Below are 17,852 nucleotides of genomic sequence, written 5' to 3'. Positions count from 1 at the left end.
CACTTGAAAAAGTGCTCAACATCCTTAGCCATCAGGGAAATGCAACTCAAAACAACTCTGAGATACCATCTTACCCCTGTCAGAATGGCTAAAATTAATAATACCAATGACAATCTATGCTGGAGAGAATGTGGAGAAAGAGGAACTCTCTTCCATTGCTGGTGGGAGTACAAATTTGTACAACCACTTTGGAAATCAGTATGGCAGTTTCTCAGAAAAATGGGAATCAGTCTATCTCAAGATCCAGCAATTCTCCAACTCTCTTGGGCATATACCCAAAGAATGCACACTAATACAATAAGGACATATGTTCAACTATGTTCATAGCAGCATTATTTGTAATAGCCAGAATCTGAAAGCAACCTAGATGCCCCTCAACTGAAGAATGGATAGAGAAAATGTGGCACATTTACACCATGGAGTACTATTCAGTGGAAAAAAACAATGGAATCTTGAAATTTGCAGGCAAATGGATGAAACTAGAAGAAACCATCCTGAGTGAGGTAACTCAACCACAAAAAGATAAACATGGTATGTACTCACTCATTTGTACTTTTAGACATAGAGCAAAGGATCACTATCCTCCAATCCACACTGCCAGAGGAGCTAGGAAACAAGGAAGCCCCCAAGAGAAGATTGCATAGTCCCTTGAAGAAGGGGATGGGGACAAGAACCCCTGACTAAAGTGGAAGGAGGGGGAGAGAAAGGAGGTGGGAAGGGAAGAATGGGAAGGGGGAGGAGAACAAGAGGACTGAGACAGGGGAGGAATAGAGGAGGGCAAGAAAGGAGATGCCTTGATAGAGGGAGACAGTACAGGTTTGGACAGAGGTCTGGCACAGGGAATATGTTAGGGGATTCACAGGGATGACCCTAACTATGAAGCCAGGCAGTGGCGGAGAGGATGCCATTGATGTCCTTCCTCTACAATGAGATTGATGCCTACCTTGGTTACCATTCTTAGACCCTTCATCCAGTAGCCGTTTGAAGCAGAAACAGGCGCCCACAACTAAGCAGTCAACCATAATACTGAAATCCAGTTGTGGAGAGGGAGTAGGGATGAGCAAAGGAGCCAAGAAGGAGCTGGAGAAACCCGCAGAAACAGTTGACCTGACCTAGTGAGACATGGAGACCCTAGTCATAAAGCTGGGGAAACAGCATTGGACTAAACCAAGCCCTCTGAATGTGGGTGCCAGCTAGGAGGCCAAGACAGTCTATGGGACCTCTAACAGTGGAGCTAGTCTTTAACCCTAGAGCACAAATGGACTTTGGGAGCCCATTCCTATGGAGGGATGCTATTGCAGCCCAGATACAGCAAGGAGGGCCTAGACCCTCCCCCAAATGATGTGACAGACTTTGAAGGTCCCTGGTGGAGGGTTTCACTATCCCTGGGGAGGAGCAGGGGAATGGGTTGGGAGGTTGGTGGGGAACATGGGAGGATGGAAGGGCAAGGGAATGGGGGGATGGATATGTAAATATGAGTAGTAATTAAAGAATAAAAAGATTATAAAGTGAAAATACAAAAAAGAGTTACTAAGGCCCAAGAACATGAAAGCTGATATAAATTGTGAGGGTCTGAGAAAATTATTTGAGATATATGAAAAATGCTTCATATTTCTTTCCCCTTTCCTATACTATTTTTATACTAAGACTTCAAAACTTCAGAGTTTTAACATTGATCAATGGAGTTCTGAGAAGCTATTTATATAACTGTAGTAAAGAACCAGAGGCACAAAATGTCAAATTTCCTTTGGTTGTCTTGTATGTCTATACTTAAAGTGCTTCTCATTGTGATAAAAACATCTTTGCCACACATATACATATATACACATATACACATATATATGTGTGTACATAATATATATATTATGTATATATATGATATACATAATATTATATATAATATGTGTGTATGTATGTCTGTGTGTGGCATAAATATATATATATATATATATGGACATTATATATATATATATATATATATATATATATATATATATATATATCTCCAATCCCCAGGACAGAGGGAAAAGGGCTTAGGTTTTTAACCCAAGATCTTTTAGAGAGGAGAGCATCTCCAAGCTTTTGCTATGATTCAAAGGCTTGAGTCTACACTTGTTGTTTACAGACACATGTCAACTCCTTCTTACACAATGAGGATTTCAGAACAGATTAAAAACAATGGTAATGCTAATAAATCTAAAACTTTTGTTTCTTTTTGTAAAGTTAAATAATTCACACAAGCATCATGGAGGTTAAACTTGGATCCACATAACACAGGTCAAAGGATCATCTATGTACTCCTGCCATGTCACTTAGCAGCCTAAGCTCCCCTGCCTATTGCCCTTTTCTGAGGGTAATCTCTCTCATTCCCCTCATCTTGAGTCATCTTCTGCTTCCCCAGTTACCAAGACTACAGGCCCAGAAGTTTCAAATATAAACCCAAGAAAAAGATTTCCCCCTATGTTCCTTATCTTTATCATCTGTCCCTCGTCTACGTGCACCAGCAGATTTCCAATCAGCTAAACACTGCAGACTATCCAAAACTGCTAGCCTCAGGTTGTCCTTTGAAAATCGTAAGCCCTGAACTTGCTGAAAGACAAAGTTTCCAACTAGTTTGAGACCCAACTTCAGCATTCAAGACTGCACCAATGCTACCTGAAGGTTGCTAGTCCTTGGCAGGCCAACAGAACTTGGGCAGATTCTGTATGCTGTTCCCTCCTGGCCTTTGATAGGCATTCTAGCCTTCCTGGGCTCCAATTTTTGGTGGAGATTTGTTTGTGGTGACCGCTACAAGATCACCAACAGAGTTCCTGTCGGACTCAGAGGGAGATAGAAAGACACACAGAGGAAGAGAATTAAAAACCAGCAAATAGGCTCTATGAATGATTCTTTCACGATACACATTTCTTATTAAAGCTTCCTTTTACTTCTGTCTACACGCATGCATATTTGACATGTGTGTGTACGGAGAGGGGCTGAATGCCATTCTCATGCATGTGTTGATGCCAGAGGTTCACAATGTTGTCTTCCTCTAACACCTTCTGCTTTAGTGTTTTAATATAGGGTCTCTCGATGAACCTGGAGCTCACTGATTGTAACTAGAGTGATTGACCCATGACCCCTTGTTATCCTCTTGCCTCCATCCCCCAGAACCAGTTTAACAGGCGTGTATCATTGGATTATCACAGACAGATTTTTTGAAGTAAGTGTTGAGGATAGGAACTCAGGTTTTTACACTTGCATCTCAAATACTTCATCCATTAAGCATTCGCCCCAATGCCCAAGAAACACCTATTTTTTAAACAATAACCATGTTTGGAGTTTTCTATAGAGTCATGGTCCAAGTTGTTTGGACACAGCTGAGCTTCAGTGAAGATAGCTTTAGCTCCTTCATAGATGGCCTATATTTTAAAAATTGCTACCCAATGTTGCAGGAGATTTGTTTATATTATTGATTCCAGATGGCCAATGGAGTTGAACATTGGTTTGGAGACACGAGTCCACATTCAGCTGGATGGAGTGGACCATATAGTTTTCTGGAAGACTCAGAGGAAGATAGAGGTTCGCACAGGTGGAATAAGGAAGGGCTGACAGAGATGTGTGACTTTTTCACTTGGGGGAGAGGGAAAAGAGGGTGAGGTCAGCATTTCTCCATTGCTCCATGGATCTTTCAGGTTTATTCCCTATTACCTAACTCCAAAGATTTATTTTTAATAAAACAATAAAAGAAGCTGCAATAATCAAATAATTTTATCTTCTAGGTTGGCAGTTATGATGTTGCATTCTCTTTCCATGACTCAGTCTTCTGTGAAAGATTTTCCTTTGAAAGAGAGGACGCTCTAGCATCACCTTTGTGGGGCAGAACCATGGACATCAAATACATCAGTCTCACAGGTCAGATGCATAGGGGATTCCATGCATTACTGAGGAAGAGTCAATCCTGCTTCCCTGGCATATTCCAAAAATTCCTTTTCTGTGTTGTATTTATAGTCACCAATAGGGGATGAAAATGTGTTGAGTTTTTGGTTTGTTTGTTCTTATTGCAACTTTAGCTGTGGACTGAATCACCAAACTGGATGTCAAAAATAGCATATCAAAACCTTGGATAAGCAAGACCACCACCTGGGGGAAAGGGGTGTTGAAATGGACCTGCCATTTTGTTCATGGAAAACATTTTCTTTTAAAGTTTTATTTATGATTTTTATTTATGTGTCTCTGTGTGTGCCCAAAGATATACAAAAGACAAGGATTAATCCCTGGAGCTGGAGTTACAGATGGTTGTGAGTCAATGACATTGGCACTGGGAACCAAACTTGAGTCCTCTGCTAGAACAGTAACCGCTATTGACCACTGTTGTTTTTTGGTACACTTAGAGGCTGCACCTGAATCTACTGATATTTTAACTACTGTGTGTGGCACTGCCACTCCTCAGTCAGGGCCCTGACTCTCAGGTTGCAGCCTAGTGAGACCTCTGGTCTCACCAACACCTGCTCTGCTACTGCTTCCAAATGTAGTTTTTAACTAAGTCGCTCACATTCTATTTACCAATAAAAACTCAAGAATCAGAGGTTGGGGTGAAAACCTGCTATTTCAGAGAGGCAGAGAAGCAACCAGCTGACCTTCCTTTTTGACCAAACACCCAGCAAAAAAGCATCTCTCCAGCTTTCCCAAATCGAAAAGACCTCAAAACACCAAGTCCCTCCCTTCTCCTTCTGTGCATCTTTAGTCGTCTCCTGCCCCGTCTGTACAGACTACGGCTAATTCCTGTCAACTAGTTACTGGCTCTGCCCCATGATCTAAGGTTGATTTTACTTAATATGTTTTGAGTTTCATGGTGCAATCAAATATCCCACAACAAACCACTAGCCCATCTCTTCCTGCCCCTGGTTAATTTTTTTAAGAGACAAAATAATTTATTATTATGTTTAATCTAAACTTTTTAATCTAAACTTTTTATGCAAACATTTTGAGATGGATTTTTATTTTTTTGAGATAGGCTTACATATGAGAATTTGCATATTGAAAATTAAACGTTTACAGCACCCCATCACTCTAGGAACAGGTTAAGTATGAGCTGCTGTCTTAGTTTTCTTTCTGTTGCTGTGACAATATACCCTGACAAAAGCAACTTAGGAAAGACTGGTTTATTTGACTCATAACCCCAGGTTAGAGTTCGTCACTGTGGGGAAGTAAAGACAGCAGGAATGTGACCGTGGTCACATTCACAGACAAGAACAGAGAGAATAAATGCATGCCTGCATGCACTCTTTTCCAATTCAGGATTGCCTAGGTATTGGTGCCGCTTACTGTGGGCAGAACTCAGTGAACACAATCAAGATAATCCCCTACAGATCTGGCTCACAGTCCAGTTTGATCTAGGCAATACCAAACTGAGACCCCTTTCCCTGGTGATTCTAGATTGTGTTGAGTTGACAATTAAAACTGTCACAGCTGAGGTGTCTGTAACTCGCCTGGCTGGGATGGAATTTAACTCTCATCCAGTATGGATTCTTCTCTAACTGAACTCTACCTAAGGCTTTTCTTTCGTTTTTTTTAAAAAAAAATTAAAAAGTTTATTGTATTTGTTCAATTGAAATGATGTTGTGAAGCCATAGTAATGTAAAAATTACTGAAGTTCTCTTATTTATTTTTTTTGATGATCTAAACTTTTTGCTCAAAGATTTATCACTGCATCTGTGCACACAGGGACCTGAAGTCTGTATAGAAGAATTTTTCATACTTCTAACATGAATTATTCATTAATGAGGTCTCTATATACCTGCTAAATTGAAAATAAGGCCACCAAGGGTAAACCCAGAAGAATAAGCATCATTATGAAAATGTATCTGTTACTTTCCATACCTGATGTAGTGTGGGCAACTTGTCAAAGGTACTGTGTGTGCACAACACTGTGAATGGTTTCCCCTGGCTCATAAAACATGCATCGTGAAGAAGAAAGTGCTTTTCCAGACCCTGGTGACAATTGATCCCTTCCCACCCAAATGAATCACGCTGGGAATCAGCACTGCACGTCTTCACAGCTTTTCCCTCTCCTTTATGTAATCATTTAGGTACCAAAAACCAATGTATGGTGGACTCAGTTTCTTCCTCTTATATACAGGGCTCTACTTATTATTAATCTTGTCTTTAGTTATGCATATTTCTTGATAAAATGCTTTTAATCATGTTTTATTTATACTGAGGAAAATAGTCAAAGCGCAAAAAAGAAATAATATTGAAAGACCAACACTTAAAACTTTGTTCTTCCTGCTGACTTTTGCAATGGCCCAGACACAACCACTTGGGATCTAGCAAGCATTTCTTTGGTTCCTATAATGGTGTACTCAACCATGCTAACAAACACATACTATGGAATATTAACTTGTCAAGTTCAATTCCAAGCCATGGAATACAAGACAAAATTATTGCCTCTCCCTTTCTTTTCCATTAATTTTTCCAGCTTCTGTATTGTTTGTTTGCAGTTGAATTTTTAACTTCTTGCAATGTTTGTTACATTGGAATTATAACTAAACCAGTGATAAACTATTGATGTATTCTATTACATTTAGAACCATAACAATGCTAAATGGGAAGCTAACTCACCTACATGCCTACCTGCCTCTTCCCTTACTCCTCTCCTCCACACCTGTCTGCTGTGCTATAATCAAAACCTGATAAGAATAAAAGTCAGAATAATAACCCATATTCCCAGGTTACCACCGTGAGGAATTACCCAAGCATGCCGATGTCTGTATTTTCTGACTGCTTTCCTCACTATGAATTATCAACTAAACACCTGTGCTCTTAGAGTGAATGACTACCTCCTTAATAAGAAGTGAGTCCCAGGCACTCGGTAAGTGAGAGGCATCAGATCGCCAAAAGCTGGGGTCACAGGTGGCTGTGAGCCTCTTGATGCGGGTGGTAGGAAGCAAACTCAGGTTCCAAGCAGGAGCAGCACATGCTCTTAAGTGCTGAGCTCTATCTTCTTGAAACTTTCCTTTTATAAGATATGCTCACTAATTCAGACAATCATAACATGAAGGTAACTACAGAAAACCCATCAGTTAGTTGTCTACTTTCTCTTGACTGGTTGTTTGGGTTTGGACAATCCCCCAAATGACCCAAGTGTTAAAATCTTAGTCCTCAGGAAGATGTTGTTGAAAGGTGGTTGAAGCATTAAGACATGGGGCCTGGAGGGAGGGAGTTGGGTCCATGGTGGTAAGCTATTGGAAGAGATACTAGCCCCCTAGCCTAGTATCTTCTTTTTTGATTCCCAGCCTACATGAGCAAAGAAAATTCCTTCCTATGGGTTTCTTCCCCAATGTGCTGCACAGACACAGGTCCAAAACAGAAGGCTAAGTTGGTCATGGCTTGAGACGTCTGGAAGCATGAGCAAAATAAACCTTTCCTTCTTGTGAGTGGATTGGCCTTAGTTCAAGTAACAGAAAGCTATCAACTTAGCTACCATGAACATTCCAGTTCCCTCAGAGAGCTTTCAAGGCTGTTCCTGCCTTCATTCTACTCTAGCCTGTAGATATTCTCACTTTACTCTGCATCAATAACCACAGAATATTGACCTCCACCCCTCACCCTCCATTCCTTCATCCTTCCCATCTTTAGAGATTTATGTCATTTGTCTATTATTGACTTTCATTGCCAAGTAAATAAAAATGAAGAACAGTGTAGTGATATTTATGATTTATTAAAACTTGATTGAGGATTCAGAAAAGCAAAGTCAGCCACAGGTCTTAGAAGCCAGGCACACACTTTTAATCCCAGAAATCAGAAGCTAGGAGGTGGTGGTACACACCTTTAACTCAAGGACTCAGAATTAAGAGGTAGACGGATCTTTGTGAGTCCAAGGTCACCCCAGATCTACACAAGAGTGAATCAGTCTAAATGAGAATTACAGCTCACACCTTTAATCCCAACATTAGGGAAGTACATAAGACAGAAGCAAGATCTCAGAGAGGCATTCATTCTCCAGACACACTGAGGAGAGGCAGCAGTTTGAGACTTGCTGAAGAGCTCTTTCATGGTGGATCAGCCCTTTTAGCCTGAACTAGGGATGAGAGCTAGTGGCTCCTGCTTTACTTTTCTGATACTCAGCTTGAAATTTGCACTCTAATAGCAATTTCTGGGTGATTTATTAATTTGTGTTGCATGTGCTATCATCTTGGACCACAGCTCTAAAACAGCAGACCGGCTTTTGTTCCTTACAATCTCTTCATTCTTTATCAGTCACAAAATAAGATGATTTCTGTATTGGTTACTTTTCACCGCTGCGATAAAACACCACAAAACAATCTAGTGAAGAAAGGGTTCATTTTTGCTTATGACTTCAGAGGGATGGACAGACGCCCCTCACGGCAAGGAAGCTTGACGGCAAACAGCAAGCATAGTGACTGAAGCAGGAAGCTGAGCTTTAACATCTTCAACACAAGTACAAAGGAGAGAGTGGAGTGGAACTGGAGTGAGGCTTTTTAACTCTCAAAGCCTGGCCTAGTGATTCGCTTCTTCCATTGAAGAGTCAACCCCGAATCCTCCTCAAGCAGAGTTATCAACTGGAACCCAAATGTCCAATTGGCTGACCCTAGGAGGGACGTTTCTCATTCAAAGCCCCACAGCTTGATCTTGTTTTTAATGTGCACCTTCAATATTATGAATTCCAAATTTACAACATAATTCACTCTTTAAAACCTCATAATTTTTTCATCTGGTGATTTATTTATTTGTTTGCAGGTGGGGCATGCACACCATGGTACAGGAGTAGATGGCAGAGGACTACTTGCAAGGCATGGCTCTCTCCTTCCACCATGTTGGTCCCAGAGATCAAGCCCATCTAATAAGGCTTGGTGGCAAACACTGCTTTACACTGAGCTACCCAGTGGGTCCCTCTTTAAAGGTCTTACTCTAATATTATTTTGAAAGTTAATAGACATCTACTCTAAGCACAATAGCAAAATGAATGCTGGACTTCATGAAGATGCCACCTGAATATGAGAATGAAATCTCTTGGGAATTCATTACTGAATCCAGCATTTATTTATTTTTTATTTTATTTTCAATAGTTTACTCTACTTTTGGGTTGAACCTGAGAGAGCATGGTAAACTCCTTGCTAAGAAAAAGCCCCCTTGAGAAATTCCCTGTGTGGTACAATTCCAGCCAAGGAGCTACGAACAGTTCTAAGAAAAACAAAACACTAATTGTGCCTGCCCAGGTCCAAAATGTCAAACAATGACTAATTCTGTTAAACAACATCTGCTCACCACAAATGTCCTTGTGGGAAACTATTAGTAACAACTTTGAAATTCTCCCAGACCCCAGTCAATAAATCCAAAGTCACCTACTCTTATTCAACCCTGAAACAACAAAGCACGGACCACCCTGCTTGGCAGTTTTTCCCTTTATAAACCCCTTATAATTGAGGCCAGGCACCCCTTTCCTGCAGCTGTTGCACCAGTTTGCTGGACAGGGTCCCTGCCTAGGCTTGTAGCTTATCAATAAACCTTGTGCATTTGCATCGGTGAGTCAGCTCCTTGGTAGTCTTAAAAACCACCTGGTGGCATAAAAACCCGGAGCCTTACACATACTAGGCAAGGTTTGTACCACTGACATACAAACCCTTCTCTACGAAGGCCTTTGAAAGGACTGGCTTTCTCAAATACTTGCTTTTAAGAATGAGTTTCTTTTTCTTCATTATTTATTTATTTATTTATTTTGAGATAGGATTTCTCTGTGTAATAGCCTTAGCTGTCCTAGAACTAGCTCTGTAGCCCAGGCTAGCTTCAAACTCACAGAGATCTGCCTGCCTCCCAAGTGTTGGGAATAAAGGCATGCACCACTACTGCCCAGCAGTAAGTTTCATAACCAGGTTTGAATTGCTAGGGGAAAAATTCCCAACCATCTTTGCTACATGGTTTTTAATAACCTTATTAAATGTGTCAGTTCTCTAAGTGATCAAATGTGTGACATGAGTATGAAAGAAGAAATTGGAAACAACAGATGACACATTAATGAGAAGCCTAATTTTAGAAGCATCATGTCTAAAACAAAAATACAGAGGCATGCAGATGTTTTGCACATAGAAAGGATAAATTTGAACAAACTATTTCAATGTTACCTAACCCAAATTTCTAGCTCCAAATACCTCTAACATCAAAACATAAATTCAATAAAATTGAATAGTGTTTCGAGAATGGGAAAGTTTTAAAGATTTTTGAAGATATGTGAGAAACACGCACTTGCTTTGATTGAGTTAAAAAAGAAAATGCTGTTTGCAAATAAGGACAGCTTTAAAGTTCAGTGTAGAGGGGTCACCATAGTCTTCTCTGGGAAAATCTTATGTGCTACCCCAATGCTTTGAAAATAATATCAGTAAATATTTTTATCACAATTAAAAATAATTTTGAAGTCCTTAAATATAAGCAAAGAGTACCTATAGTGCCTCTTATGATTGAAAAGAAGCCAAATGCACACTGTCCATGGGCTTGTGCAGGCCAATAGAAACCTCATTAGAGCTTAGTTTTCAGCTCTCTGTTGTTTTCAACCTCAGGACTTCTGTTCACAACCATGCACTCTCTTTCCTTCTCTGTGAGCTTCATCTCAGCAAGTTCTGGTTCAGGAGAGTCAGCTTCCCCAGGGACTTGGAGCTTCCTCACAAGTAACACAATGAAGAATGCCGGGAGGTAGCTTGATCCTCTCAGAACTGCTTGCAAGCCAAGGTAAATGCGCCTATTGAAAACAACAAATCTGTATTAAATCTTAACATGTTCAGTGAAAGCCAATGCTTGTATCATTTATTCTTCAAAGAAAAACACCAGGTGATTACTTTGCCCATGTAATTTATATAATCTACCTTGCTAATTTATTAATTCTGTTTATTAAAATGTCAAGTAATTTCCAACGTAAAAGTGCAAATGTATTTACTTCATTTTGGTGATTCCTGCATTTCATTGTCAACTTGACTGGATTTAGGGTCTTTATGGAGATACATATCTGGGTGTGTCTATCAAAATGCTTTCCTAAATGTTTAGCTGAGGATGAAGTCTCTTACCACCATGTGAGAGGATTCTAGCCCCAGGTGCTTCCTGACAGAGCAGGTTATATAACCAGTCTCCTCACCCTGCACCACCTGATCGCCTCTGCCATTACCTCACTCTGAGCCCTGCCATTTTTGCCTATTCTCTTAAATACTGAGACAAAAACACCCCTGTAGTGTTAAAGGAACTCCTCTGTTTTGCTTACTCAAATTTTGATCACACATGCATAAAACATCTTAAAATCACCTTTCCAGATTTCTCTCCTAAGAATTTGTTTGCCGTGTTATACCAATTTATTTTTGTGATATTGAAATCCTCATATGCCTAAAATAAGTCATATTAGTAATTTTTAGGTATTAGTAGTTTCAAATTGTTAATTTTCATGCATAATGTTGAAATTGTAATTGTCAATTTATTTTTATTATTTTAACTATGTACATGTGTCGGTCTGTGTGTGGGAATTTCTTCAGGAGTCCTGGATACTTTGCAGTTGGAGTAATAGGACATTTTGAGCTGTACAATGTTGGTTATAGAAATTGAACTCATGTGCTCTGCAAAAGCAATATGTGCTCTTAACCCCTGAGCCATCTCTTTAGCACCAAATTCTTTTCATTTGCTGATCCTGTCCAGTTTAAGCATGAAGAATGTAGAAGCTTTCTGAAATGAATTATGTAGTTTTCCCTTTCACCATTTCTGAGAATAACTTTTATTCTGTTATAAGCATCTCTTCTTTGTAAAATTGATAAAATAGGCTGTAAGGTTTCTGGACTTAGTGTGTTTTTGAAATAGGTATTTTGAAATATGCATTTCAAAGTAACAATGAAAGTACGCCTTCGTATTCTCAACATTCATTCACACAGTTACACTGACAGAAGTAATGGAGCCCTTCTACACTGTTCCTATGGACACGCCAGACTAGCATCCCAGCCAGTCACAGCCAGACATGCCTGAGGAGAGGGCAAAGGCCAGTACTTTTCTCTCCTAGAACTTTTCAGTATATTGCTCACCCAGTAACAGAGGAGTGAGTCTTACACTTTTTTTTTCCTGAAGTGGTTTTAGGTGAAGGAACACAGTGCAGTCTGTAGCTAACAAAGTTTTCTTGGGCCTGTTGCCCTCAAGGGCCAGCAAGGTAACAGTCCAAGTCTGGCTCAAGATCATCCAGGCTGGCATGACCTCAGGGCAAGGTGTAGCCACGAACCCACACTTATTTCACGACACTGTTAGTGACAGATGCCTGTGTATCTCTGAGAGTGGTGAGGACCATGGAGGCGTGGCTTTCAGTCTAGACAACAGCATGAAACCACACACAACTGGATGCACCTGAATCTCAGAGGCCAGACTCCCTGGTCCTCTAGTCCGTGATGGCGATGGTGATGGTTTCAGTTATTTCCATGGGTGGTAACACCCTCTGGCTTTGTGACACTCTCAGTTGGTTTGTACCACAACCCTTCTACTGAACCATGTTGTGTCATGGGGCAGCCAACCGCTAAGTGCAGTGGAGTTATCTATGGGTTCTCAGAGACGAGACTGTTAGTCAAATTCAGATAGCAGGTCCCTTCTCAAGACAGCCCCTGACTAGAGCACCCCACGTGTTTTATTAAACTGCAAGGGCTGTACACAGATGTGGGGTTCTCATCTAATCAGGCTTGGATCATGAGATGAATGTGAATTTTCTATGAGCTGGGTGCCAGGATCCATGCTGCCTGAATGAGATGGGACTCTGTCATCCCAACCCCTGCAGAAGGAAGGAGTCCCTCCTATCTGTCCTTAGGTATGGGGGTTAGAGCTGAGAGATTTTATTCCCACCTACAGCACCACTGTCCCTGGTCTCTGGATCTTGCTGCCCTGTTAGCTCAACTCAAGATGCCCCTCTCTTCCTTTTGCTCCAGGGCATCTACACAGACACCCTGTTCCCCTTTTAAAAGTATTTTGAAGGGCTGGCTTAGGAAACACACTCGCATATGTATCAAGTGCTTTAGAAATAATAGGAAAATATTAAAATACATAAATAAGGAAGTTATACCATTCATATGTAACCTGAAAATGAAACAAACTGTAATTTTATCACTGAAGAAAATATTTGACATGAATGGGGGCATTTTATACAGTACAAAAGTAAATCTCAAAAATTAACTTTACCTGAAGTTATGTATATCATATATCCTGCAGGCCCCTGGCTTCCCACATTTCTGACTTCCCCAGTATAAACAGGTTCTGTCTATCAAGGCACCAAAGTAAATTGGTGCCGGAATGCCAGCTGCAATGAAGAGAGAGAGAAAAGCAACCAATTGACAGAAAGAAAGAAGAGAGAGAGGTGTGTTACTGTATTTGGAAGTACTTTGGTCACTCTATAAATACAATATAAAAATTATTAATCAAAGTATCTACACTTACTTTTATGAAACGTTAGTTACTGTTAAGTTTCTAGATCACAACAAATGAAAATTATGTACCTCATGTATTTTTTGAAATTCCTTGTGCTGGTTTTCTATACATCTAACTAACAAAGCCATTTATTTCTCATATTATTCTTGAATATATTAAAATATCAAAGGTATTTTGATTTTAGTATTTATATTAAATCAAATGATATATTTGATTTAGTATATCAAGTAAGCTCTCTAAAGACAAGGGGAAACATTTTTAATCTCTGCAGTTACTTCATTCTCAGACTAATTGCAAAGTAGCCATTTTCAAACAAAAGAGCTTGTGAACGGAAGTCTCAGGGTAATTGTGGGCAAAGCATACTCATGTTAAAGATGCCACAAGGTCACTGGAGTTTTCTGGATGTGAATAGTTGGCATGGGGCAGATCCAGACACAAATTGTCTTCGCCTTTCATACTGATCATTTATGGTTCCATCCCTGTGTCTGGCATTCCATGTAATGATCACATGAAGCCTTTGGGGGATGTATTGACTTAGCAGGTTACTAACTTTCCCCCCACCCAAACACTAAGAATGCCTTCAGCATCTAAGCTACAGCAGAGAATTCCTGCTCTCCTGTAACAAACCTACCTGAAGTTCCTACAGATACATTTGAGAAGTGCCTTATTCATGGCATCCTTTATTCTCCAACTATAAACATCAGGAACTGTCACCATGTTGGAACCTGAAATTTGATGACCTGAATCCATGTTCCCACATGATGGTGACTCATGTTTGATTCCAGATTAAGCCCTCCTACTCCTTTTAATGTGAGGGTTTTGTTTTGGATTGGCAAGATAGTTGCTATCTTTTCCTCCAGAGAAAAATAATCGGTTTACTACGCACTTAACACTGATCTGATATGTTAGGAAAACTGTTCATACCAAATACTCTTATGCAAAATGCATGTAATCCAACTCCAAGTGACTTCTCTTCAGACTTGGTACATCTGAGAAACAGATACACACATAAACCAAAGTAGGTCATGCAAACCCATATCTGTCTAGCACCCACCCACTGACAGTGACAGTTCAGTATTTTAATGATGAAGTTTTACATATTGAAATGAGCACAACAGAACTCTACAGCTACTAAGCCCACACAGAGGAAGGAGACTTCTGAAAGGTGTCCTCCAAACATCGAAAGCAGAGTGGAGCCCTTTAATGGTTAACAGACATTGGCTGCTAACCTAGAAGCATAGATCCCTAGTTACCATGGTGACCATCTGCAATATCCATCATAATGAACCCAAACATTTGAAAACACAAACCAATAAATCTCCCTTTTTAAAAGCTATTTGCCAAACGTTTTGTCATGTTAATTAAAAATTCTAACACATTATTTAAAAATTGAAGATATGGTAAAGGTACAGATAAACAAGAGAAGGACTCCCTCATGTGAGCTATGACATTAAGAAAATGCTTTCGTTTTATGGAGTTAACAACATTAGACATTTGTCTTTCCTGTACCACCTACAAAAATAGATGAGGTGGTTTTGAGAATTATATACAAAGGGGAGGCTTATAAAAGCAGTCAGGATAAAAACTGAAAAATATACTTATAAATTAGGAATGTGTAAATACTTTTAAAATGTGGTTTCCCCCAAACCAATACACCCTTTGGTAAGAAAAGCATAACAAATGCAACCACTGGGATTTCATTTTGGAAGTGACTCATGAAAGGCTTCAAGGAAACACAACAATCTAGAAGAGAATGACAGCATGTCAATAGGAGTACTGTATCATCCACCACTTACATTGAAATCGTTAAATTCAGCAGAATAGAGCCAAGAAATAGGAGAAAAAATATGAATAGACCTTTAACTCCATTACATCAAGAAATCACACATTAGGCCCCACAAGGATGTCTCGGTGGGTAAAGTTGCTTGCCACCAAGCTTGAGAAACTGAGTTCAATATATGAAATCCACATGGTTGCAGGAGAATCAACTCCTGGGCTATGTCCTCAAATTTCAACATGCATGCCATGGCACGAAACACACACACACACACACACACACACACACACACACACACACACACACTAAATGCTATTAAAAACCACACATTAAAACATCAACGAGCCACATTTTTTATACCCAGCTGAAGAGTCAAGTTCAGAAAGCAGTGTAATTGAGAAAGTGTGAAAGGCCTGGAAGTGGGAACAGGCATGCAGTGAACACGAAAGCAACTATTGAGACCGTGTTTCGAGGCCCCAACACAATCGATCAACTACTCATGTAGCCTTCACCTATGGCTAACCCTCTTCTATGAGGAATAATTATCATTATAAACTGACCATGCTTCTTTGGAACAGGGCACCTGGAGTACTGAGGGAGAACGAGACACCATGGCGCCACATGAGCTGAATCAGCCTGGCACATGACGGGGTGACAGATGTCACAGCCAATTCTCCCCACTCACTTCCAAGAATAAGTCTTAAGAACTAGCAATACTCGGTGCTTTCATCTGTCTATGAGCTAAAACATGACACATACCACATCTCCACTTGTGTGAATATAAAATTATAACATCTTACCATGAGAAATGAATACGTAAGAACATGCATGGAGCCAGATCTAGAGAGTATCTATGACGGTTAGAGGTAGAGGAAAGGAAGAACCAAGGATGAGGAATGGAAATGGAGAGGAGGGGGAGGGGAGATGAGAGAAGGGGAAAAGAGGGAAGAGAAGAGGAGAGGGAAGGAGAGAGGAGGGGGAAGCGGTGTGAGGAGAGGAGGGAAGTGAAGGTAAAGGAACGGGAAAGGGGATTTGGAAAAAGCGGAGATGGAGAAGCAGGGGGTGTGGAAAGGGAATGTGGGCACGGAAACAGAAAAGACCAGTTTCCTGTAGGGAGAAGTGGGAATGGTGGCCTAGTCTATTAGGACAAAATGCTATGAATTACACATCACAGTTAACTCAACTTTGCTTCTCTGAATTCCAATGAGACAAGAGATGTTGAACTGTTTCCCCATTGTTAGTGGGTGTGAAGTTTGCTAGGCTGGAAAGAACACTTGTAAAAAAAACAAAAACAACAAACCCTTGAAACTTGGCTCTGCAGCTTCCTCAATTTCTATTAAAGACTGTAGTGACTGCGTATCTATTATTGCATTCTTCACCTCCTCGTTAGCTAGTGTCTGCAGGCGCCTCCTGGTTACAGAGTATCTATTGCTGCATTGTTGTTGTTGTTAAAGACAAATTGAGCTCAGTATGTCAAGGCAGACTGCTCGCTTTTACTCGGAGAGTTTCACACGCAGTCAGTGAGCTGAGCCACAGTAAATGAGTGCTAGAGAACTACTCTCTTCCCTCCAAAACAATACGTCCCTTAATGTAGGCTTAAGACATGAGATGAGAAAATCAGAACGGACTGGAAGGATAATTCCAGAAAACTTTAGATGAGTTAAATATAGCAACGCTCAGTATAAGAGTCTTGATGAAGGCATCTTAGAGCATTGAAGTTCTAGGAAAAATGACTCCAGGAGAATTGCTTGGGAAAAGGAATTTTAATAAGTGACCAAAAATCTAAGTGGCATTTGTGGGGTGCTCAGTGTAAAGATGATTGCTACAAAGGCTAGATGACTCCAGTTTAATCCCCAGAACTCAGGGGCATATAAAAAAAAATCCTAATTCAGTGGCTTGCATCTGTGTCCCCAGAATTCCTGTCTTTAAATAGGAGGAGAAAGCAGAGTTGCTTGGCAATTTGAGATGAAGGTATGCCAGGACAGCTGCAGAGATAATGAGAGACCCTGCTTCAGAACCAAGGTGAATGGAGAGAACGGATTTCCTAACATTGTCTGCTGACCTCCCTCTGCTTTCATTAGCACCCAGGAGGCCCCCACACCACACACACACACACACACACACACACACACACACACACACACTACACACACACACCCACCACCCACACACACACCACACACACACACACCACACACCACACACACACCACACACACACATCACCCACACCACACACCACACCACACACACACACACACACACACCACACCACACACACACCACACACACCACACACACACACACACACACCACACACACACACACACACACCACACACACACACACACACACACACACACACACACACACACACACACCACACACACACACACACACACACCACACACACCACACACACACACACACACACCACACACCACACACACACACACACACACACACACACACACCACACACATACACACACACACACCACACACACACACACACACACACACACACACACACACACACACACACACACACACACACACACACACACACCACAACACACACACACACACCACACACACACACACACACACACACCATATACTCTTATATGCACACATTATTAAGAAGGA

At 40.7% G+C, this 17,852-nt stretch overlaps 1 protein-coding gene across 1 annotated transcript in view; it reads right to left on the bottom strand.

The window, feature by feature from the left end:
• Positions 1 to 10,515: 10,515 nt before the first annotated feature.
• The window catches only part of LOC100771780 (solute carrier organic anion transporter family member 1A5-like), a 41,015-nt gene continuing 33,678 nt past the window's right edge, over positions 10,516 to 17,852 (bottom strand). Inside the window, exons 12-14 of the mRNA XM_035448601.1 lie at positions 14,353 to 14,417; positions 13,183 to 13,300; positions 10,516 to 10,735 (exon numbers count right to left, since the gene is read on the bottom strand). Coding sequence (XP_035304492.1) covers positions 10,516 to 10,735; positions 13,183 to 13,300; positions 14,353 to 14,417 — 403 coding nt within the window. The remainder of the gene's footprint in view (positions 10,736 to 13,182; positions 13,301 to 14,352; positions 14,418 to 17,852) is intronic.

Source organism: Cricetulus griseus, chromosome 8 (genome assembly GCF_003668045.3).
Source record: "Cricetulus griseus strain 17A/GY chromosome 8, alternate assembly CriGri-PICRH-1.0, whole genome shotgun sequence".
In the NCBI taxonomy this organism is placed as follows: Eukaryota; Metazoa; Chordata; class Mammalia; order Rodentia; family Cricetidae; genus Cricetulus; species Cricetulus griseus.
Note: the sequence above shows the minus strand (reverse complement) of the source record. Positions and strands in the feature narration are given on the sequence as shown.